The sequence below is a fragment of the Oratosquilla oratoria genome, chromosome 29 (assembly GCF_046742065.1).
Source record: "Oratosquilla oratoria isolate Oo_2021 chromosome 29, ASM4674206v1, whole genome shotgun sequence".
In the NCBI taxonomy this organism is placed as follows: domain Eukaryota; kingdom Metazoa; phylum Arthropoda; class Malacostraca; order Stomatopoda; family Squillidae; genus Oratosquilla; species Oratosquilla oratoria.
In genome coordinates this window covers 41,354,260-41,379,556 of record NC_134805.1, presented here as the reverse complement: position 1 = coordinate 41,379,556, position 25,297 = coordinate 41,354,260, and the positions used below count along the sequence as shown (strand labels likewise).

The following is a 25,297-nucleotide window of genomic DNA, read 5'->3' as shown; positions in this document are numbered from 1 at the left end:
CGATATGGCAGCTTCGCGTATCCACTTGCTCCTCATGCCACCTACGTAGGCGGCACCGTATGGAAGGGGTTAACATCAGTGAAGAGTTTTTACAACAGTAATTGAGCCTGTTTTAGAATTAGAAATGGAGAGAATGAGTGACTTCAAGTAAAGGTGGGACTTTGCCAATGCTTACAAGGTTGGATAGAGTGAGAAACAAAGAAGTGAGGAGGAGAGCAGGGGTGGAAAGGGAGTTGGGAGATAGGGTTGGGATGGTTTGGACACAGAAAAAATGAGTGAAGAAAAAGATGTGGAAGGAGTGAATATGAGGGGGGCGACCAAGGATGAGATGTATGGATGGGCTAAGGGGCATTGGGAAAGAGGGAAATGTTTGTTGAGGAAGGAAGGGAGAAGACAGAAGATAGGGGTGAGTGGAGAATGGGCATGTATAGATGTTGCTGGGATGCATGGAAGGGAGTGGGTGGGGGATGGGTGATGAGTGAGAAAGTGTGAATGATATTTTGGCACAGCCCAAAGGGATTTCTTCCCATCTTCTCATTTTCTGTATGAGGGGATGGAGAGGGGGATCATCAATTAAATGAAGTGGCCTTGTTGTGGATGTGCTGTGTCTTGCTATATTGCTTCTGACCCAGGTCAGTGGGCGAGATGCAAGGATGCCTGTCTTTTAGGAGGTGCCAAGATAAGAGGGAGGGAGCAGGGATGAATGGGAGTGGAGTATATTGGGATGGAATGGGTGGGAGTGGATTTTATGCCAATGTTTTTGGCTACCTCCCATGTCAGGGGAAGAAAAGCTATTGGTATATGTATGTAGAATAGATCTCAGAAATATCCATAAAGTGTATTTTAAAAGGTTAGTAGAACATGGGAAGAATGAATGGTTTTAGAGGTGAAGGTGGGGCTATATCATGATTATGTGATGTCACTATCATTGTTTAAGGGGAGGCAGCACCACCAGCTACTTAGTGGGTGATCTCTCCCACGAAAGGACAGAGTCCACTTGGCCAGACTGCGGTTCGGTCACCACCCAGCACTTCTAAGCTACCAGAAGAGGCTGGATGACCGCATTGTGAACAGCTGCCCAGGATGTAACACTTCACCCCATACCATACAACACATAATGGAAGACTGCATTATACACAATCATGCACGCAAACAACACAACATACGCTCTATAAAGGATTTGTGGGAAAACCCAGTTTCGGCTATGGCATTCCTTGGGGAGACGGGACTGCTCGGACAGACAGTCTAGGGAACGACAACAACAGCAACAACAAAGATGGCACCAACACACTCCAAATTGACATACAAACAAAGATTGTTCAAATTGGAACTACCAACCCTGGAACAAAGAAGAGAAAGAGGAGATCTACTGACTATATACAGAATTATGAAAGGAAAAGAAGTCCTAGTTAGAGATGATTTATTAAAGTGGGACAAGAGAAAAACAAGAGGACATGAAAAGAAACTCGAAAAAGGATAATTATAGAAGAGATCTGAAAAAGAATAGCTTCCCACACAGTGGTGGATATCTGGAATGAATTAGATTATGAGGAAATATGTGCAAATATTATTCAAAAATTTAAGAACAAACTTGATGCCGAAAGATACAAAGACGGGTCACTATGAGCATAGTTCCCTTTCCATATAATACAATTACGTAAATACGAGGTGAAATACCAAAGAAAGCAAGTACAGAAAAAGACTCAATCACTACAGGAAGACCTGGACAAAGTCTGGGAATGGAGCCAAAAGTGGGAAGTGAACTTCAACATCAAGGAATGTAGTATAATGGAGTTTTGAAAAAAGTAAAAATAGAATATCAGGGCAATATAAAATTGGTACAATGGAAGTAAAAAAAAAAAAATAGCTCCAAAAAGGACCTAAGAGTAATTATTAACAAAGACATGTCAACAGACAAGCATATTAACAAAATAGTCAGAGAAACCTACAATTTACTAAGATCAGTAAAGGTGGCCTTTAACTAGTTGGATGAGGTAATGGTAAAGAAAATATTAGTCATGCTGATAAGACCAAGATTGGAGTACGCTGCAACACTATGGACACCCAGTACAAAAAAGAATATAAAGAAATTAGAATACAACGAGCAACTACAAAAATGGCACCAACACTTTCAAAATTGACATACAAAGATTGTCCAAATTGGAACCACCAACCCTGGAACAAAGAAGAGAAAAGGGAGATCTACTGGCCATTTACAGAATCATGAGAGGGATGTAAGTCCTTGACAGAAGATTTATTAAAGTGGGATAAAAGAAAAACGAGAGGATATGAAAGGAAACTCAAAAAAGATAGTTATAGAAGAGATCTGAAAAAGAATAATTTCCCACACAGAGTGGTAGATGTCTGGAACAAATTGGATGAGGTAGCAGTGTGTGCAAGGACTATACAAGAATTTAAGAACAAACTAGATGCTGAAAGATACAAAGATGGGTCACTATGAGCATAGCTCCCTTACCGTATAATACACACATCAAAAGTAGATGGACTAAACATCTGGAAGAAAACAATATACTGAAACCTAAACAATTTGGTTTTAGACAAAGAAGATCATGTGTCACAAATATGATTAATAGATATAATGCAAGAAAGGGATGGATGGGCAGATTGTGCTTTCCTGGATTTACAAAATGCGTTTGATATAGTACCACAAAAATAGCTACTAAAAAGACTTGAAAAAACAGGTGTAGAAGGAAAATTATTGAAATGGATGGAAGATTTCTTGCATGGGAGAAAAATGAGGGTGGTGCTTAGAGATAAAAACTCGACCTGGAAAGACATGGAGTCGCACAAGGTTCAGTATTAGTTCCGATAGTGTTTTCTATATATATAAATGACATGGATGAAGGTGTAGAATGTTATATGAACTTCTTTGCAGACGATGCTAAACTACTAAAGAAAGTTCAGAATAAGACTTGAATCACTACAGAGAGATGTGGACAAAAGTCTAGGAATGGAGCTAAAAGTGGGAAGTAAACTTCAACATTAAGAAATATAGAATAATAGTTTGGAAAAAGTAAAAAAGGATATCTGGACAATATAAAATCAGTACAATTGAAGTAAAGAAAGTTAGCTCCAAAAAAGGTCCTAGGAGTAATTATCAACAAAGACATGTCACTGGACAAGCATATAAACAAAATAGTCAGAGAAACCTACAATTTACTAAGATCAATAAAGATGGCTTTTAATTACTTGGATAAAGTAATGTTAAAAAAAAAAAAAAAAAAATAGTCACACTGATAAGACCAAGATTTGAGGACACAACACTATGGACACCCAGCATAAAAAAGAATATAAAGAAATTAAAATCCAAAGAGCAATGACAAAGAGGGCCCCAACACTTTCAAAATTGACATACGAACAAAGATTGTCTAAACTAGAACTACCAACCCAGGAACAAAGAAGAGAAAGAGGAGATCTATTGGCCATTTACACTCATGAAAGGCATGGAAGTCCTCGACAGAGAAGACTTATTAAAATGGAATAAAAGAAAAACAAGAGGACATGAAAAGAAACTCAAAAATGATAGAGAAGAGATCTGAAAAAAAAAAGTCCACACACAGTGGTGGATGTCTGGAACAAATTGGATGAAATAATAGCGTGTGCAGAATCCATACAAGAATTTAAGAACAAATTAGATGCTGAGAGATACTATGATCATAGCTCCCCTTCCTGTATAATACAACTAGGTAAATACACACACACACACACACACACACACACACCTACACCTACCTCAAATGATATAGGGGGGCAGAACACATCTTCCTCCAGGTCACTCATGCATAATTTTCTCCTTTGTCTCTGATAATCTCACAATGTGAGTTAGCTTATAAGCTTTTTTCATTTTCATTCAGCTGGGTACTGTTTACTATGGACCTGATGGTGTTGTTCGTGTTGAAGACTACAGTGAAGATTCAGCCAGTGATTCTGAGGATGCATATGGGTAAGCAAAAGAAAAGTGTTAACACATTTTCAGGTGTCATTTAAGTTATGGAATGACCATCTCTTCTCATTGGGTACTAGGATAATGAAGCTAGAGGCAAAATTATGATAAAGTAATGATATAAAGAGTTTAGCATGTCATGAGCTTTGTTTACATTTGAAATATGACAAGGGGACCAAGCAAACATGGTCTGATGTGTATTTGATCAACATGGAAGGGCATTGTATTTTTGTATTATGAAATGTGTAGATGAAAAATGGATGTGCTAGAATACTAAAACAATGCCAGTATCATTTCCACGCTATATCTATGTGTACCAAGGGCTTTTTCCCCCTTACAAAGGAGGTTGCCAAGTCAAAGGGCACATACTCCCACCCATTCCCTCCCATCTTAGCTCCTCATGGATGATGGGTCAGCCACGTATCCCACCCACTGCCCTGGGTCAGAAGCAGTGTAGCAAAGGTGCTTCAATTAATCAGTGCCCCCCCCCCCTCACTGCACCCTCATGCAAAAAAAAGACCGGGAGAAAGCCCTTCAGGATGCATCAAAATATCATTCACATAACCACTCCCTTGCATCACAGTACCATCTATACGCAACCATTCTCCACCCACCCATATCTCAACATACATTCCTAATTTAGTCAATTTCTTGACGATATTATATGGTTTAATTTCACAAACTCCCCCTATCAGAATTTCTTTAAAAAAAAAAAAAAATCCACACTCAAAAGGCAAAATTCTCCCCACACACACACAAAGCTGTATATGAAAATCATAGCTACACAAACCTATGCAAGAACCCTCAAACCTCCCCTACCCCTCACATCACAATATCACTAAATGCCCTAAATGAAATAAACACACAGAACACTTTATTCTATATTGTCCTACACCTTTTTGCTTTGGACAGCACCACAAAATCTCATTGAGTGACTAATGGGCTGAACTGGTGGCCATGACTAGTTTCCTAAGATCCATAGGCCTTATTGGAAAAGATTCTATCTATATATATGTGCATATTTTTTTCTCCAAGGGAGGTAGCCAAAAAACAAAGGCATAAAAACCACTCCCACCCATTCCATCTCTATTACACTCCACCCTCCATCCACCCCACCACCCCTTCCCTCCCTCTTATCTTGGCTCCTCCAGGATGATGGGACATCCCTACATCTTGCCCATTGCCCTGGGTCAAAAGCAATGTCACAAGACACAGCACATCCACAGCATGGTCGCTTCATTAAATTGGCAACCCCCCTCTCCGTCCCTTCATGCAGAAAAGAAGACAGGGAGAAATCCTTTCGGGCTAATTTATTTTTCATACAGACTCCGTCACCATCATCCACCCACTCCCTTTCATGCATCACAGCATCATCCATACACATCCATTCTCCCTTCACCCCTATCTTTTGCCCTCTCCCATCCTTCCTCAACAGACATATCTCTCTTTTCCCAGTGCCCCTTTTACCCTATCCATCCATTTCATCCTCCTCTGCCTTCCACACCTCTCTTACTAATCTTTCTTCACTCATTCGTTCCATGTGTCCAAACCATCCCAATACACTCTCATCACCCCTATCTTCCAACTCCCCCCTTGTTCTCCTCCTCACCTCATTTCTCTGTCCAGCCTAGTAACCCCTGTCATACTTCTGAGGCACCTCACCTCAAACACATTCAAACTCCTCCTCTCTTCCTCTCTTATGTTCCATGTTTCTGCCCCGTACAGTGCTGTCAGCACAATCACTCCTTCATACAATCTCCTCGTAGCATCCATTCCCAAATGTCTATTTCTCATTACACTTTTTAATCCCCCTAGGCATATACTTCCTTCTCTCAATCCACATTCTACCTCCACCTCCACTCCTTCCTTTCCCCCCACATTTGCACCCAAGTATCTAAAACTACTTCCTTCAGTCTCCCTTAATACTCACCTCCAGTCTGTTGCTACTTTCTCCCCTTTTACATCTTATCACCTTTTACCCACATTTATATTGAACTTCCTTTTGCACACCCTCCCAAAATATGTCACTAATCCTCAATCCCTCCTCTAATTGTGCTACAACCAGTCATCAGTAAACAACAACTGGCTAATCTCTCACTTTTCTCCATTTTCTTTAACCATCTCCAATCCCTGACCCACTACTCTTGCATTTACCTCTCACACCACCCCATCCACATATAAATTGAACAGCCAAGGTGACATAACACATCCCTGATGAAGTCCCACCTTAACCTCAAAGCACTTTCTTTACTTTCTTCCTGATTCTAACACAAGCTCTACTCTCGTAAAACTCTTGACAGCTCTTAAAAGCTTTCCTCCTATCATATCTACAATACCTCCCAGAGTGCCTTACTGTCTACCCTGTCATAAGCCTTTTCCAAATCCATAAAAGCCCAAAAAATACCCTTACCTTTTCCTAAAGCTTTCTCACATATGTCTTACCACAAAAATCTGATCCTGTCCTGATCCTAAACCCACAGTTCTTCACCAATTCTCTCTGTTCCTCTCCAGATCCTCTCAATCAAGACCATAAGCCTTCCCAACTACACTGTACCTCCTTTTTTTTTAACATTCTGCATGACACCCATCCAACCCAGGTGCCTTATCTGCTCTCATCATCTTAACAACTGCCTTTACCCCATCTTTCCTTCTCCATTTTCCTTACACATCATTGTCATTTTCTTAGTGCTTCCCACCGCAACTACCTTTCCCTCCCTATCCTTCACATTTAGCAACTCCCGACAATACTCTGCCCATCTTCCTCTTACTGCCTTCTCTTTCATTATCATCTCTCCATCTGCACCTTTTACATTTTCTTCTGCACTTGATTTGCCTCCTCTTTTAATTTCTTTCCAAAACATATTATTTTCATAATTTTCTGTCATACCCTTACCCCATTTCTCATCTGCTCTCCTCTTTGCCTCCTTTACCTTATGATTTACTTCTTTTATCTTTTCTTTGTACCTTTCATATGATTCTCTTGTCCTAATTTTGTAACCAAACTGTGAAAGATCCCTTCTTCTCTTCTACAACCTTCTTTGCTTCCTCATCCCACCACACACCATCTTTGCACACCTTGTGACTCCCTCCTTGAACCATCCCCCATTCCTCCTTCACTCACACGCTTCTCTCACCTTCTCCTTGTACTCCTTTTCTTCCTCATTTAAGCATTTCACTGTAATCATCTCCCTACCTTCTGTCCTTTTCCTCTTTCTGCATCTATCCTTCACTCTCAACTTACCTTCCACCAAAAAATAATCTGATATTCCCCCACTCTCCCCATAGAACATGTACATCCTTAACTCTTCCTACTATACTCCTGGTTACCACTATTTAGTCCATTAACCCTCTACCACCCTTCCATCCACCACCCTCTCCCATGTGTACTTATGCTTGACTTTCTTCCTAAACACTGTATTTGGCATCATCAACTCTCCACTACGATTTTTTCCTGGAACTCCACACTTACCAACCACTCCTTCTCTTGGTGTATTTCTTACCCTAGCATGAAGGTCTTCCAATACCACTACATTGACATTTCTCCCTAAACTCTCTATGCATTCATTTAAAACTATCAAAAAAGCCTTCCTTTTCTGTACACTCTTCTCACTACCAGGCCCATATGCACTTATAAAACCCACATCTCCCCAGTTTCACCTTCATCCATATTAACCTTGAAGAAACCTCCTCCTACTCCACTACACGCTTACCTATCTCTTCACTTACTAGTATATCCACCCCTTCTCTGCCTCATCCTCTCGTTCACTCCTGATGTCCTCCCAACTTCCAAATTCACACTCACACCTCCCTTTCAGCTTAGTTTCACTCAAAGCCAACACATCCATCTTTCCTCTCACAAATGTACTGCCTATCTCTTCCCTTTTATTCACACCTGTACTACATCTACGCACATTGAAAGACCGAAATTTTAGAGTATTGGTTGGAAAGCTCCCAGACCCTCCTATGCCTTTACGTTTTTTAGGAATGTCCCCTTTGGGACTACAGAGAGAAGGATGCAAAGTCCTATCCCCATCCTGGTTTTGTCGCCTCATATGACTCAAGTGGAAAGACTTGGTGGCAGTATTCTTATCCCCCACCACAGGGTTAGGCAAAATGAGAAAATAAATATTCAGAGAAATGGTTCAGGACAGTAAAAAGAGTGAGGGGACAGCATAATGGAGGGACAGTCGCAGTATGATAAAGTACCATAATTTCTCTGTAAATAGAGATTTCCTCTACCACAGACAAAATGATGTGTGGCTCTGGTGCATAGGAGCACCCCATATAGACCCTAAAGTATCAGCTGCATTCTACTTTGCATCTTTTAATGCTGTAATAACATGCAGCCAAAACCGCAGATGGGGACACTGCTTCTGACCCAGGGCGGTGGACAAGGTGCAGGGATGACCCGTCATCCAGGAGGTGCTCAGATGAGAGGGAGGGTGGGAGGGGTGTGGAGTGTATTTAGGGATGAAATGGGTGGGAGTGTTTTTATGCCTTTCCCTTTTTGGCTACCTCCCTTGAAAGGGGGAAAAAGCCTTGGTATATGTATGTATGTATGATGTATATATACCAAGGGCTTTTTCTCCTCTATAAGGGAGGCAACCAAGTCAGAGGCACATACTTACTCCCCTCCACCACCCTTTCCTCCCTCACAGCTTAGCTCCTCATGGATGATGGGTCATCCCTGTATCCCACCCATTGCCCTGGGTCAGAAGTAATGTAATAAGATACAGTACATCCACAGCAAGGCCGCTTCACATAATCGGCAACCCCCCCCCCCTCTCCATCCCTCCCTGCAGAAAAAGAGAAAATGGGGGAGAAATCCCTTTGGGCTGTGTCAAAATATCATTCACACATAAGCACCCCTCCCCCTCATCATCCAACCCCCCCTTTCTTGCATTAACGGTATCATCTATACACAGTCACTCTATACTCATCCCTATATCCTGCCTTCTCCCTTCCTTACTCAACAGACTTTACCCCATCCATCCATCTCATTCTCAGTCATCCCCTCAAATTCACTCCCTATACTTCTGCCTTCCACAATTCTTTTACTAATCTTTCTTCACTCATTATTTCTGTGTCCAAACCATCCCAATACTCATTGCAAGAGATAACCAGAGTAATGGGTTGATTTATTCAGTACATGAGAAAAGAAATAATGAAATAAGGATTCTCCTTGGTATTGATGTCACATTTAATTTTTTTTATTCATTTACTTATGAAGGGATGAATTAACAAGCATGAATTTGTAACAGTATTTCCAAAATTCTTAAAATTGTACATGTTAGATATCATTATCAAGAGATTTTAACTCTCTCACCATGACTTCCCATCAAAAGTAGCTGTTACTTGCAAGGCAAGGTGGTGATACATGGTAGAAGAGTATCCTCACATCTTGCACTTTCATCACATGTACCTGTTTCACTCCTTTGTGCTTAAAACCATGCAAAGAATGCACCTCATCTCTTTCTCAGAAGCACTGCTTGTTTATTCCATGCTCACTCCTATCTATATGTTCTTCTTTATCTCGCCTCTTTTGTTAAAGGATACATGTTTCCTCTCGTCCCTTGCTGCCACTTAATATGGGTAATGTTATTTTGAGTGAAAAAAAAACAATATAAGACCAGTAATTTTTTTTTTTTTTTCTTTTTTTTTTTTTTTTTTTTTTAATACTTGTGAGTGATTTCAAATAGAAATAAATTTACGCAATGCTTTGGTAACCTCTGCTTGATTATTATTATATTTAAGTGGTATTATCATATTTTAGTGGTAACCAAGAGAAGAGTAGGAAGAGTTTTGGATGTACATTTTCTTAGGGGAGAGAGTTGGGAAATATCAGATCATTTTTTGGTGGAAGGTAAGTTGAGAGTGGAGGATAGATGGAGAGAGAGGAAAAAGACAGAAAGTAGGGAAGTTCTTAGGTTAAACTGCTTAAATAAGAAAGAAAAGGAGTACAAGAACCTGAGAGAAGAGAGGGAGAGAGTGAAGAATAGAGTAGAACTAGGAGTTGAGGAATGGTGATGTTTCAAGGAGGGAGTCACAAAATATGCAAAGATGGTGTGTGCAACAAAAAGGACAGGAGGAAGTAGAAGGAATGGTAGTGAGTGCTGGAATGATGAAGCAAAGAAGGTTTTTGAAGAGAAGAAATGAGTATTCACAGATTGGTTGCAATGTAGGATGAAAGAATCACATGAGAGGTACAAAGAAAAGAGAGGTAATGGAGAGTAGATGTGAAATGGGGTAAGAGTATGACAGAAATTTTTGAAAGTAATAAAAAGATGTTTTGGAAGGAAATTAAGAGGAAGAGGAGGCGAATTAAGTAGAGAAGAAAAGGTAAAAGGTGCAGATGGAGAGATGATAATTGAAGAGACAGCAGTAAAAGGAAGATGGGCAGAGTATTGTAGGGAGTTGTTAAATGTGAAGGATAGGGAGGGAAAGGTAGTTGCAGTGGGAAGCACCAAGAAAATGACAGTGATTAATGAGGGAAATGGACAAGAAATATGAAAAGATGAGGTGAAAGCAATTACTAAAATAATGAGAGCAGGTAAGGCACCTAGGTTGGATAGGTGTCACGCAGTGTCTAAAAAAAGGAAGGTACAGTGATGGTGAACTGGCTGGTGAGGTTGTTTAATGTTTGTCCAAAAGAGGATAGAATGCTGGAGGACTGGAGGAGTGCCTGTATAGTTCCACTTTACAAGGAAAAAGGGGACAAGCATGAATGTAGTAGTTTCAGAGGGATCATTTTGTTGAGTGTAGTTGGGAAGGCTTATGGGAGGGTCTTGATTGAGAGGATTAGGAGAGGAACAGAGGGAGTAATTGGTGAAGAACAGTGTGGGTTTAGGACAGGTAGGGGTTACATGTATTAGATTTTTGTGGTAAGGCAGATATATGAGAAAACTTTAGGAAAAGGTAAGGATGCTTTTTGGGCCTTTATGGATCTGGAAAAGGCTTATGACAGGGTAGACAGAAAGGAACTCTGGGAGGTATTGCAGATATATGGGATAGGAAAGCTGTTAAGAGCAGTCAAGAGTTTTTACAAGAGTAATAGAGCCTGTGTTAGAAATGGAGAGAGCAGGTGGTTTGAGGTAAAGGTGGAACTTCACCAGGGATGTGTCATGTCACCATGGCTATTCAATTTACACATGGATGGGGTGGTGCAAGAAGTAAATGCAAGGGTAATGGGTTGGGGATTGGAGATGGTTAAAGAAAATGGAAAAAAATGGATATAAGCCAGTTGTTGTTTGCTGACAACACTAAATTTGTAACAGGATCAGAGGAGGAAAAGTGTGTGAAAGGAAGTTGAAGATTAACGTGGGTAAAAGTAAGATGATGAGATGTACAAGGGGAGAGGATGGCAACAAATTGGAAGTGAGTATTAGAGAGAAAGACCGGAGGTAGTGGATAGCTTTAAATACTTGAGGGCAAATGTGGCAGGAAATGGAGGAGTGGAGGTGGAATGTAGATTGAGAGAAGCTAGTAAATGCCTTGGGAGATTAAAAAAATGTAGTGAGAAGTAGACATTTGGGAATGGATGCTAAGAGGACATTATATAAAGGGGTGATTGTGCCACCAGCACTGTATGGAAAAGAAACATGGAACATAAGAGAGGAAGAGTTTAACTGTGTTTGAGATGAAATGCCTGAGAAGTATGGTAGGAGTTACTGTGCTAGATAGAGTGAGGAGAACGGAGGTGGAAAGGGAGTTGGGAGATAGGGTTGATGAAAGAGTATAGGGATGGTTTGGACTCATGGAAAGAATGAGTGAAGAAAGATTAGTAAAAGAGGTGTAGGTGGAAGGCAGAGGTGAAGGGAGTGAACGTAAGGGAACAACCAAGAATGAGATGGATGGATGGGGTAAAAGGGACATTGGGAAAGAGGGGGATGTCTGTTTAGGAAGGAAGGGATAAGACAGAAGATAGGAGTGAGTGGAAAATGGTTGTGTATGGATGATGCTGTGATGCATGAAATGGAGTGGGTATGTGATGGGAGGGTGAGGGAGTATGTGTGAATGATATTTTGATCCAGCCAGAAGGGATTTCTTCCCATCTCTCTGCATGAGGTGACAGAGGGGGGGGGATTTGCCAATTAAATGAAGCAGCCTTGCAGTGGATGTGCTGTGTCTTGCTACATTGCTTGTGACCAAGGGCAGTGGGTGAGATGCAGGGATGACCCATCATCCATGAGGAGCCAAGAAAAGAGGGAGGGAGTGGTGGTGAATGGGAGTGAAGTATATGGGGATGAAGTGGGTGGGAGTGGATTTATGCGTTTGACTTTGGCTGCCTCCCTTGTAAGGGGGAAAAAGCCCTTGGTATATGTATGTATATAAGTGGCAGACTTGCTTCATTGTAATCACTGACCCCTTTTCTTCAACCAGATGGTCCCCTGCAGTAGAAGAGCTTGAAGGGGATGTGGCCGAGGCTTTTGAAGAGTTCCTTAAGCTACAGCAGTAGATGCTGGGCATGTAGTTGTTGTAGATAGCAAGTGCCGGTCTACATGCTCCTACCTACCAGTTTGTAGCGTCGACATGCTCCTATGTAACAGATAGTAGCATAAGAGTAAAGTTAGTCCATGGCTGGGTTCAGGCCATGAATCACGTGGCAGGTCATTTGGGGTGAGTTGGGTTTTAAATAGCTACTGGGCTGTTTGAACAAACAGTCCATCTTCACTGTGTGTCTGAGGAAGACAGACCATATAATAGCAGTCACATTTAACAAGTTGGAAATTAAAGACAATGCTGATTGTGAAGTTGAAGAGAAGCAGAGACTTATCATTTTTACCTGAGTTTAATACAGTGTCCCACATTCTTCATAGGGATTCATACGAGTGGTTTACTCGCGTGCTTGCAATAACACGAGTTTATCAGGGAGTTGACTTTGTGTGAGCTAATACTTACACCTCAGATTTCAGGAGAGCTTATGTTAAATCAAATCATTTTCATGATTCGTTACTGGATTGATATAAAACACAAAACAAGAAAAAGAGACAAGTGATGCAAAGTGATGCCGGCCGGCAACGGTATTATGATTTCTAGACATGAAAATGTATTAATCCCAGTGCCTCATCTCGACAACATAGAACATCATGTGTGTGAGCTTCCCTGGCCTCGTCTGTGCTCTGTGGCCATCTCCCATAGCTTTCCTACTTTTTTGAAAGTGATGTGCACTTGTTTTATGGAGTTTTAATAGTGAAAATAGTCCACTGAAGCAAAAGAGTACAGAAAGCATTCTCATGTGAATCACAATGTATTGATATACTCATAAATGTTAGATTATTCTGTAAGTATGCAAGTGTTGAGTCTCAGCCGCCCCAGCCCAGGGAAGTTCATGCCAGGAAGGTTCATTTGCACCCTTAGATTCATATTTAGTGTTTGAATTGTCATACTTGCTGTAGGACATTGAAACATTATTGTTATTGGGCGGGATTGTGCGCCCAAGTTGGGTTTTTTGAGAACTATGGTGGCCCTGTTCATATTAGGAATACCGGTACATTTGTATCAAGGCCGTATCACACTGACACCAGCCATCTTGTGTTCCAATTCTGCTTGGTATTGCTTATGTGAAAGATGATTGGTTCAGTTGTAGGATTGAAAAGTAAAGTATAATTTTTTTTTTTTATTATTATTATTATTATTATTATTTTTTAGTTGTAAACTGCAAAGGCTATGTACATACTTTTATCTGCTACCTCTCCTGGTCTTCCCCTTTTTTTCACCATTCAGTCTGTTACTTTTTGTCTTTCCTTTCCACCTTATTGCATTGTTCATTTATTCACTTCTCTCAAGAGTATTTTATTTCATTATGCTTTAATGCATTGTTTTCATGCAAGGACAGCTGGAAAGCTGAGGTTACTGTGCTCAATAGTATTGACAATACAAAATTTGTATATTGTTTTTATATCATTTTTTGTTTGTATCATGAAATGAAGCATTCCTATTTTTAGATGATGCATTCATTTAATTCATCTTGTGTCAATTAGATGCATCTCAGTATTTATTATGTAGGATTTTATTTGTCTCTGGTGATAGTTTCCATGAATGTAATTGATGTTTTGGGTTTAACTGAAACTTGTGTTTGTCGGGGATATATATATATATATATTTATATATATATGAATATTTACTTGTATAAGGCTTTAGCCATTCTTCTAGGTTTTTTGGATGTGAGGAACTTGATGCTATTCTTGTAAAGCAAAAAGGAAAGTAATCTCCGGTCTTGTATCCAAGAAGTAGGATGGCAGCCTTGTGGCCTCAGCTCCTGCTGGTGTGTGGGCAGCCCAGGTGCACATCAGGTTGTTGTTATTGTTGTTGTTGTTGGAGATTGAGCTTTTCAGATGACAAATATAATATAAACAAAAACCTGCACGGATTTTGTTAATACCATTCACAAATGGTCTTCGCTGGATGAGATGTGGGGTATGTTTAAAGGCTATTTAACTTTTATACCTTGGAAATTTAGATGTACAAAAGTTTTCTTTATTTTTATCTTGTTTTATTATTTTTTTTCATCTCTGCTCCCTACTGTGCGTAGAAACGTGAAATAAATGAGTCTGCTTCAGTTTCATAGTGTTCTTACAGCCTTTATGAATGATAAAAGAACAATAGTAATAATAATTGCCATAAGATTCACTGACTAGAAAAGTGCAGTCCCCACAGTTGATGTGGCAGAGGTCCTTGAGCTTACCCATAGATCTATCTGTAATGAAACATTGGACTGTTGACTGTCATATCAATGTTGAACCATTTCTAAGTCACCAACTTGTAGTAGTAGGAGGAAGAGGGAAGCAGTCACTGGTTGTTAGCTCTACTTGTGGGAAAATGTGGAGGAAATGGAGTTGATGATCTTGGTCCTGGTCTGGAGTCAACTCCAGGTGGAGGTGTGGATGATGAGAGGATTTTATGACAGTTGGCAGGGAGTTGATTCTGAGGTCCATCAAACAGGACCACCACTTGCAGGCACTCATTGTCCCACTCGAGCTTCAAGATACATGGAAGTCCATGTAATCAGGTTAGCAAAATTTTGATGAAATATTCAATGTATGTCTTGGTAGGTATCAGTTTACAAATGAGAAGAAATTAAGAGAAATGTATGAAATTCATTTTTTTTTTATCCCTTTTTTAAATTGTAGCCAATGAAAGGGAGGTGGAGTTAGATTCTTCTCTCTGGGAAGAACTGTTGTCACACCAGCTCTACCTAGTGCCCTATGGGACTGACACTTGCCATGGAAAGTTGCAACTAAGTTTGAAGTAGTGATAGAGACAGACATTATAAGCAGTTTCTTTGATACTCTCCTACTATATTAATCACTACAGTACGAGTCAAATTCTTGCGCACAGCATTAGCTGCCATATATACGATGTATCACACTACTGTAAGGGGGAAAAAGCCTTTGGTATATGTATGTATCACACTCCTTCCATTATAGAATATAAAGTCACTGCTGTATTACTCATTCTCTTTTACTCTATAATAAACAGAAAATGTGATCAAGCCAGTTCACAGAATCTGGGAGTAACTTGTGTACAACTACCAAAAATACAAATGATCAAGATGCTGACACCAGCTAATAGGCATCATTGTACCAAAGGGGTTAATAGTAATTTTGCTCCTTTTTGCTAACCTGATAAAAGTTCCATGGTAATGGCATGGGACAAAAGGGGTAGAAGGTGACTTCTGGAATCCCAAAATTACAACCTACATTTAGATTATAGGCCCGCTGACAATGATGCGTGACAGCAGGGAGAAAGGAAATACAGTGAGTCCTCCTTATACGGTAATTCTTTATCCGGTAAATTCACCGTTACGGTATTTGGTAATTACTACCCTTGATTCTATTTACGGTAAGAAAAATTCACAGATATGGTATCCGCTAGATATTTTGAAGAGGAAAGAGCAGGGAGAAGGTATGTCTGCCATATCCTATTATTACATGTTATAATGGGTTCGGTATATGGTAATTTCAATTTGCAGTAAGGTTTTCAGGAATGCATATGTACTGTATAAGAAGGACTCACTGTAGCGATCTCTTGAAGCCTTGAGTAACACAGTGAGTGTAGGCCCAGGATCCATTTCACTTGCCTTACATGGGGAATCTTATTTTATATATACATATATATATATATTTTTTTCAACCACAATTCACTTTCAATTCCATACCATCGCAGTCGAGACTGAGAAGCTCGAAGGAGGCATATATTGGAAATTGAAATGTGATCAAGCCAAGGACTCAAACTCAGCTTGGATGTGACAGGGTGTCACTCATTACGCTATCAAAAGGAGCAAAATTGCTATTAACCCCTATGGTATGATGATGCCTATGTAGGCATTGTGAGGCGTGAGTGGGTACACGAGGATGCTAGTGTCGGCATCTTGATTATATTTTATATATATACAGTGAGACCTCTTATTAATGGACATTAATTAGCTGTGTTTGCGGTGTTTTTGCTGTGTTTTTGGTGTTTTTGGTGCTGTTGTTTAGTGCGTGCAATCACTATGCCACCCAAAAACCACTCCAAAACACCAAAAACACAGCGAAAACACCGCAAACACAGCTAATTAATGTCTGTTAATGAGAGGTCTCACTGTATGTATATATATATATATACTTTTTTTATTATTATTATTATTTTTTTTTTCTTCTTCTTTTTGTGGGAAATGGGGTTCTGAAGCTGGAAAATTTCACACGTTTCAAAGTTCTTTTCTTCCTTGCAAATTTTTGTATATCCGTGTCTGATATTCTTGTATGTTAATGGTTTTTTTCTCTCTTCTCTCTCCCCACCTCTCCCATATCTTCTCTCTTGTGTTGCTATCTCTCATCTTTTCTCAAACCAATTCTTTTTATAGTTCTGCCCCACTCATTTTTGGCATCTATTCAACCCTACATTATAAGTGCATGTATGTGTGTATGTACTGTATAATGTGTGCAGTAAAAACACTAGAGACATGTTATACAAATGCAAGGAAACCACTGTGAAAAGAAACAACCAGAGCAGAGCACTTTCATGTATTACACCTTCAGTGTAGAAATACATAATACAAACATGATATACAGTAGGGAAAAGGGGACATAGACATGAGGGATCAATGTGTCAACAGTGAAGGTAGTGAATATTATATTTGGTCACTACCTTCTCCCTCCACACATGAATCCCTTGTGCCCATGTCCCATTTTCTTTACCGTATATTATGTTTGTACGTACTATGTATTTCTACAGTGAAGATGTAATACACAAAAGTGCTCTGCTGTGGTCATTTCTTTTCATAGTGGTTACCATGCATGTATATGTGTATGTGTATTTGCAGAAAATCAAGTAAGTGCCATGATCAATTGAGGATCGAGAGTGCAATATGTACATGTAGGAAAGAACCACTAGCCAGAGGATAAAGACAAAAAACAATAATGGAATGTAATGATTTCATAGAGGATGAACTGGAAAAGCAACATTGTCATATCTGTGTCATATGTCACAAACAAATCCTGCCATGTCCTCACTCCTGTGTTGAATCCAGCGATGAAAGTAGTAGATACAGATGATGACACAGAACTGCTGAAGTGACACAATAGTACTTAACTGTACAATTCTTTCCTGGAGCTTCACTGGCCGGAAACCCGGCCCTACCATTAATCAACAAATCTCCATTTTTCCATACAGATTTATTTTGGGAAGATGTTAAACTATTGTTTATGTTGTATGTGTGTGTATTTACCTAGTTGTATTTTACGGGAAGGGGAGCTATGCTCGTGGTGTCCCATCTTCATATCTCGTTTTATCTAAACTGTTTTTAGATTCGTGCATTGTTTTTGCACACACCACTTTCTCATCTGACTTGTTCCAAATGTCTGTTACTCTGTGGGGAAAGCTGTTCTTTTTTAGGTCTCTTCTATAACTTGTCTTTCTTGATTTTCTTTCCGTGTCTTCTTGTATTTCTATCATCCCATTTTATTAGATCCTCTCTATCAATAGTTTCTATGCCTTTCATGATTCTATAAATAGTTATCAAATCTCCTCTCTTCTTTGCTCTAATGTCTGTAGCTCAAGTTTTGCTAGTCTCTTCATATGATAGTTTTGAGAATGTTGGTGCCAATTTTGTAATTGCTCTTTGTATTCTTTCAAGTTTTGTTATACATTTTTTTGTACTTGGTGACCACATCGTTGCTGCATATTTCAATCTTGGTCTTATTAAAGTTATTAGTATTTTTTTCACCATTTCTTCATCCAGGTATGTAAATGCCACATTGATTGTTCTTATTAAATTATAAGTTTCTCCAAAAATCTTGTTTATATGTTTCTCAGGTGACATATTATTCTTAATAATGACTCCCAGGTCCTTCTCATTTTCTACTTTTTTTATTCCTTCTCCCAATTTATATGATCCTACTATTCTTTTTTTGCTTCTTCCAAATTACATTATACTACACTTCTTAGTATTGAACTTCATCTCCCACTTCCTGCTCCATTCCCATACTTTATTGAGATCACTCTGTAGTGACTCTCAATCTTCTTCAGTGTTCACTTTTTTCAACAGTTTTGCATCATCCGCAAAGAAGCTCGTATAACTTTCAATTCCTTCATCCATATCATTAATATATATAGCAAACATTATTGGGGCCAGAACTGTTCCTTGTGGAACACCACTTATCACTTCATCCCAATTAGAGTGTCTCTTATCACCACTCATTTTTCTTTCTTGCAAAAAGTCTTCCATCCATTTCAGCAGTTTGCCCTGTATTCCTCCTGTAGTTTCTAATTTCTTAAGCAACTTCTTATGTGGCACCTTGTCAAAAGCTTTTTTTAGGTCTAGAAATGCACAATCAGCTCATCCATCTCTTTCTTGTATTATATCTATTAGCCTTGAATAGAAACATATTAAGTTTGTGACGCATGATCGTCCCTGTCTGAATCCAAATTGCCTTGGATTTAGTACGCTGTTTTTTTCTAAATGCCTTACCCATCTACTTTTGATAGTTCTTTCACAAATTTTTGCTATCGTGCTTGTTAGAGAGACTGGTCTATAGTTTGTAGGGTCTTCTTTGTTTCCCCCTTTATATATAGGTACTATATTTGCTCTTCTCCAATCTTTTGGAACTTTTCCTTCTTTCAATAAACTGTTTATTAGGCTATGTATTTTGTCTGCCAGTTCATTCCTGCATTCTCTCAAAATCCAGTCTGCTATTTCATCTGGTCCAATTGATTTTCTGACATCAAGATTACTCTAGTGTTTCATTATTTCATTCCTTGTTACTTCTATTTCTTTCACAGGGGGGACTTTCTCCTCCCATTCGATCTCTCCAGGTTGTATGTTCTCCCTTGTAAACACTGATTTAAAATGCTTGTTCATTAGTTCTGCCATTTCTATTTCCTCTGTGTATTCAACTCCTCCTTGTCATAGTTTCTCTAAATCTTGTTTATTTTTCACTTTGTTATTTACAAATCTGTAAAATAATTTTGGTTGGTCTTTACATTTTTCTATGACATCTTTTTCGTATTTTCTTTTTTCTTCTCTGCACACTTGTACATATTCATTTCTATAGTATATATTTTCCATTTTTCAGGTCTTTTGTTTTTCTTCAATTTGGTCCAAGCTTTATCTCTTTTGTCTTTTAACTCCCTACAACTTTTGTTGTACCAGCACTTTACATATTCTTTTTCTTGCTTTTGTCTTGAGACATACTTTTCCACCCCTTTATAAATTCTTGTCAAAATCCATTTCTCTTCCACTGTTGTTTCCTCTTTGTATATTCTTTCCCAGTCTTCTTTTTGAAAGAATTCTCTTATTCTATATAAAAAAAAAATCATACATCAATCTTCCTTTTCTATATTGTTCATTTCTTTTTATGTATTTTCTCATTTAGTTCCATTTCAATCAATATGTGGTCATTTTTACTTATTGGTGTCTTATATTCAATCTTTTCTGCAATTTCAGGTTCTGATGTGATTATTAGGTCCAGTCTCAATGGTTCTTCATTTCTATACCTAGTGTTCTCTTGAATCCATTGAGTCATTGTATGGTCAATAATCATATCAAGTACTACATTTCCCCATGAGTCATCTCCACCCTTTACTGTCATCTCTTCCCAGCAGACTTCTTTACAATTAAAGTCACCCATTATAACTATTCTTCCTCCATCTTCCATGATCTTATTTAATGTTATCCTTGTGTCTTCTAACATACTTTTATGTTCTCTCTCTTCCCACGAGGCTGTTTTAGGAGGTACATAATTTATTACAAACTTTCTGCTCTTATTATCTCTGTCTTCCACTTCCATCATAATCATCTCTATTCTATCCATATGTGACATTCTTCACATTTATATCCTTAGTCAGGAACATAACTCCACCCCCTTATTTTGCCTCTCTGTTTCTAATCCAATAATTATATGCACCATGCCCTACACTGTTGAGTGGTAGTGGACCTTTCAATCTTGTCTCTACAATTCCCATTATGTCCGGTTCTTTTTCCTTCAGATAACCATTCAGTTCGTTCAATCCTGTTATTAAGCCATATATATTTGTATAAGACACTCTTAATTTTCTGCTACTTCCATTGTATTTTCTGTTTCCCTTTTATTTTTCTCTGTTATGTGCCATTTCCTCACTTTCATATTCACTACTCTCCAATAGAATTCCTCTTTTTCTGACTCTGTCCTCATCCCGTTTTTTCCTTAGCTTCTTGTATTTTTGTTTTCTCATCCTCTCCTTCCTCTTTATTCATTTCTCTTTTTATCCATACCTTTTTATATTGTTCACTGTCTGCTAGTTTCCCTGTTTTTGGTAAGATATTCTCTGCTGTCGTTTTTGACCTGAATTTAACCTTAATTGGTCTGGTCTTATCTGTACTATATTTCCCGATCCTTTACATTTCTTCAATTGGTTCCCCTATTTCAGGTTCATCTTCCTGAACTAATTCTAATATATTAGTTACTTTTTCTTTTTCCTCCTTAATTCTTGTAGTCCTATTTAGATTATACTTCTCTTCCATACCTAATCTAATTATACATTTATTTTTATCTGCTAAGTCTCTTACTATATTCTTCTGTCTCATCACTTTAATAACTGTGTCTTCAGTTTGTTCTTTCATATGCTGTTTCACTATATCATTAAATGCAATTTTGTTGTTCTCTTGGATTTTTTTTTCCAACTCTGTGCTTCTTTTACTATGGACTCTTTATTGTCTTTATTATTCCTCTTTAATTCCTCATTCTCATCTTTTCTTTTAACTGTCTTTTCAATACTTCTATTTCTTTAGGTAGTTTTTGGTTCACCTTCTCTAATTCTTCCAATTTTTCAACTCTCTGCGTGATCTGCGTAAGTTGACCGAACGTATCCTCCCAATGTTTGACAATTTTCTCAATTTTTTCTTCTAGACTTGCTAATTGGGGTAGAGGGGCTTCCCCCCTCATTAAATCCATGGAAATTATTATCTTCACCTTCCATTGTGCTGCTCTTACCTATATTTCTAATCTTTACATTTTTGTTAATCCCTTCTTAATCTCCAAAATCCTCCGGGCAGCGTTTGTTGACATAGCGTCTGCCTGCCTGGACCAAGTCTTCCCCTTCCTCATTTCCTTCCATTTCCCTCAGTAATCCCTTCCCTTCTCCTTTTTCATCACCTTCCCACTACACCACGAGCTTTCCCCTTCCCTATAAATACAAAAAGGTACTTCCTCGACGCTGAGATCCACGTAAATTTCCCTTCTTTTTCGGAGCTCCAATCTTCGCTGTGAATCCGTCTACGCGCGCGCGCTCGTGTGTGTGTGTGTGTGTGCATTTACCTAGTATCTTACAGGAAAGGAAGCTATGTTCGTGGTGTCCTGTCTTTGCATCTTGCAGTGTCTAGTTTGCTCTTAGATTTTTGTATATTTTTTGCACACACTATTGTTTCATCCAGTTTGTTCCAGAGATCCAAGTCTCTTATATAGCTGTCCTTTTTGAGTTTTTTTTTTTTCTAATATCCTCTTGTATATCAGGGGCATTTCATTTGTGATGATTACTCCCAGGTCTTTTTAACCCCTTCCATACGGTGCCGCATACGTAGGCGGCATGAGGAGCAAGTGGATACGCGAGGCTGCCATATCGGCGTCTTGATTATATTTATTGTAGTTGCCCCTCCGTAATGACATTCTCTCTAAACCAGTGGTTCCCAAACTTTTTTCTGTCATTTCCCCCTGCACCCAGGTCAACTATCCAGATTTCCCCCTTCATGTGTAGCAGGGAAAGAGTAGTTGAAATACACTGTGACTATTTACTAATTTATTTTTCAAATGTACAAATATACTGATAAACAGGCATTCTCTCTCTCTCAGACATGAGAAAATCCATCAGAGATTTTTTTTAGTAGGTAGTGTAATTATTTCCCCCTGGTAGCTTCAAATTTCCCCCCAGGGGGAAATTTCCCCCAGTTTGGGAACCACTGCTCTAAACTGTCTTCATCACATTTTCTATGGTTATCAATATTCACGGGTGAAAGAGAAAACGATCGATATAAGCGGTGACTATACTTTATGATGCGAGTATTATTACGACACTCTCTCCCTCTGGGTAATTTTGAGGGTCATTTTGGCCACTTATCACGATTGGGTCACCACCTCAGCTACAGGTCGAGGGCCACCAGGGCTCTTGCGGATCGCACTTAGATACTGCTCAGGCTAAAAGTACGGGCGCCAAAAGGCGGAAATGAGAGGGGAAAATTACACACAAATTTGGCTGGTCGCCACAACCTCGCCCTTGGGTCCAGGTTCCCCACGTCTACCTCGCTGTGCCCTGTGGACGACTCTCTCCCTCTGGAGTAAGTTTGGGCCAAATCGGAGACATGACGGTTTTTGTCCAAATCCGTGGGTTAACCCCTTTGGTAATTTTGAGGGTCATTTTGGCCACTTGTCCCGATTGGGTCATCACCTCAGCTACAGGTCGAGGGCCACCAGGGCTCTTGCGGATCGCACTTAGATACTGCTCAGGCTAAAAGTACGGGCGCCAACAGGCGGAAATGAGAGGGGAAAATTACACACAAATTAGGCTGGTCGCCACAACCTTGCCCTTGGGTCCAGGTTCCCCACGTTTACCTCACTGTCCCCTGTGGACGACTCTCTCCCTCTGGAGTAAGTTTGGGCCAAATCGGAGACATAACGGCTTTTGTCCAAGGGGCGAGGTTGTGGCGACCAGCCAAATTTGTTTGTGTCTGTGTAATTTCCCCCTCTCATTTCCGCCTCTTGGCGCCCGTACTTTTAATCTGAGCAGTATCTAAGTGTGATCCGCAAGAGCCCTGGTGGCCCTCGACCTGTAGCTGAGGTGGTGACCCAATCGGGACAAGTGGCCAAAATGACCCTCAAAATTACCCACGGATTTGGACAAAAACCGTCATGTCTCCGATTTGGCCCAAACTTACTCCAGAGGGAGAGAGTCGTCCACAGGGCACAGCGAGGTAGACGTGGGGAACCTGGACCCAAGGGCGAGGTTGTGGCGGCCAGCCAAATTTGTTTGTGTTTGTGTAATTTTCCCCTCTCATTTCCGCCTGTTGGCGCCCGTATCACAGCGAGGTAGACGTGGAGAACCTGGACCCAAGGGCGAGGTTGTGGCGACCAGCCAAATTTGTGTGTAATTTTCCCCTCTCATTTCCGCCTGTTGGCGCCCGTACTTTTAGCCTGAGCAGTATCTAAGTGCGATCCGCAAGAGCCCTGGTGGCCCTCGACCTGTAGCTGAGGTGGTGACCCAATCGGGACAAGTGGCCAAAATGACCCTCAAAATTACCAAAGGGACCCACGGATTTGGACAAAAACCGTCATGTCTCCGATTTGGCCCAAACTTACTCCAGAGGGAGAGAGTCGTCCACAGGGCACAGCGAGGTAGACGTGGGGAACCTGGACCCAAGGGCGAGGTTGTGGCGACCAGCCAAATTTGTGTGTAATTTTCCCCTCTCATTTCCGCCTGTTGGCGCCCGTACTTTTAGCCTGAGCAGTATCTAAGTGCGATCCGCAAGAGCCCTGGTGGCCCTCGACCTGTAGCTGAGGTGGTGACCCAATCGGGACAAGTGGCCAAAATGACCCTCAAAATTACCAAAAACCGTCATGTCTCCGATTTGGCCCAAACTTACTCCAGAGGGAGAGAGTCGTCCACAGGGCACAGCGAGGTAGACGTGGGGAACCTGGACCCAAGGGCGAGGTTGTGGCGACCAGCCAAATTTGTTTGTGTTTGTGTAATTTTCCCCTCTCATTTCCGCCTGTTGGCGCCCGTACTTTTAGCCTGAGCAGTATCTAAGTGCGATCCGCAAGAGCCCTGGTGGCCCTCGACCTGTAGCTGAGGTGGTGACCCAATCGGGACAAGTGGCCAAAATGACCCTCAAAATTACCAAAGGGACAAAAACCGTCATGTCTCCGATTTGGCCCAAACTTACTCCAGAGGGAGAGAGTCGTCCACAGGGCACAGCGAGGTAGACGTGGGGAACCTGGACCCAAGGGCGAGGTTGTGGCGACCAGCCAAATTTGTGTGTAATTTTCCCCTCTCATTTCCGCCTGTTGGCGCCCGTACTTTTAGCCTGAGCAGTATCTAAGTGCGATCCGCAAGAGCCCTGGTGGCCCTCGACCTGTAGCTGAGGTGGTGACCCAATCGGGACAAGTGGCCAAAATGACCCTCAAAATTACCAAAGGATTTGGACAAAAACCGTCATGTCTCCGATTTGGCCCAAACTTACTCCAGAGGGAGAGAGTCGTCCACAGGGCACAGCGAGGTAGACGTGGGGAACCTGGACCCAATGGCGAGGTTGTGGCGACCAGCCAAATTTGTTTGTGTTTGTGTAATTTTCCCTCTCATTTCCGCCTGTTGGCGCCCGTACTTTTAGCCTGAGCAGTATCTAAGTGCGATCCGCAAGAGCCCTGGTGGCCCTCGACCTGTAGCTGAGGTGGTGACCCAATCGGGACAAGTGGCCAAAATGACCCTCAAAATTACCAAAGACCAAAAACCGTCATGTCTCCGATTTGGCCCAAACCTACTCCAGAGGGAGAGAGTCGTCCACAGGGCACAGCGAGGTAGACGTGGGGAACCTGGACCCAAGGGCGAGGTTGTGGCGACCAGCCAAATTTGTGTGTAATTTTCCCCTCTCATTTCCGCCTGTTGGCGCCCGTACTTTTAGCCTGAGCAGTATCTAAGTGCGATCCGCAAGAGCTCTGGTGGGCCTCGACCTGTAGCTGAGGTGGTGACCCAATCGGGACAAGTGGCCAAAATGACCCTCAAAATTACCAAAGGGGTTAACCCACGGATTTGGCCCAAAACCGTCATGTCTCCGATTTGGCCCAAACCTACTCCAGAGGGAGAGAGTCGTCCACAGGGCACAGCGAGGTA

General features: G+C 40.6%; 1 protein-coding gene across 3 annotated transcripts in view; it reads left to right on the top strand.

The window, feature by feature from the left end:
* Positions 1 to 14,522, top strand: part of LOC143040749 (polyadenylate-binding protein-interacting protein 1-like) — a 55,926-nt gene extending 41,404 nt beyond the window's left edge. For all 3 annotated transcript variants that reach the window (XM_076212145.1, XM_076212146.1, XM_076212147.1), the window contains 2 exons: positions 3,876 to 3,964; positions 12,344 to 14,522. In XM_076212145.1, coding sequence (XP_076068260.1) covers positions 3,876 to 3,964; positions 12,344 to 12,419 — 165 coding nt within the window. In that variant the 3' untranslated portion in view covers positions 12,420 to 14,522. The remainder of the gene's footprint in view (positions 1 to 3,875; positions 3,965 to 12,343) is intronic.
* Positions 14,523 to 25,297: the final 10,775 nt, after the last annotated feature.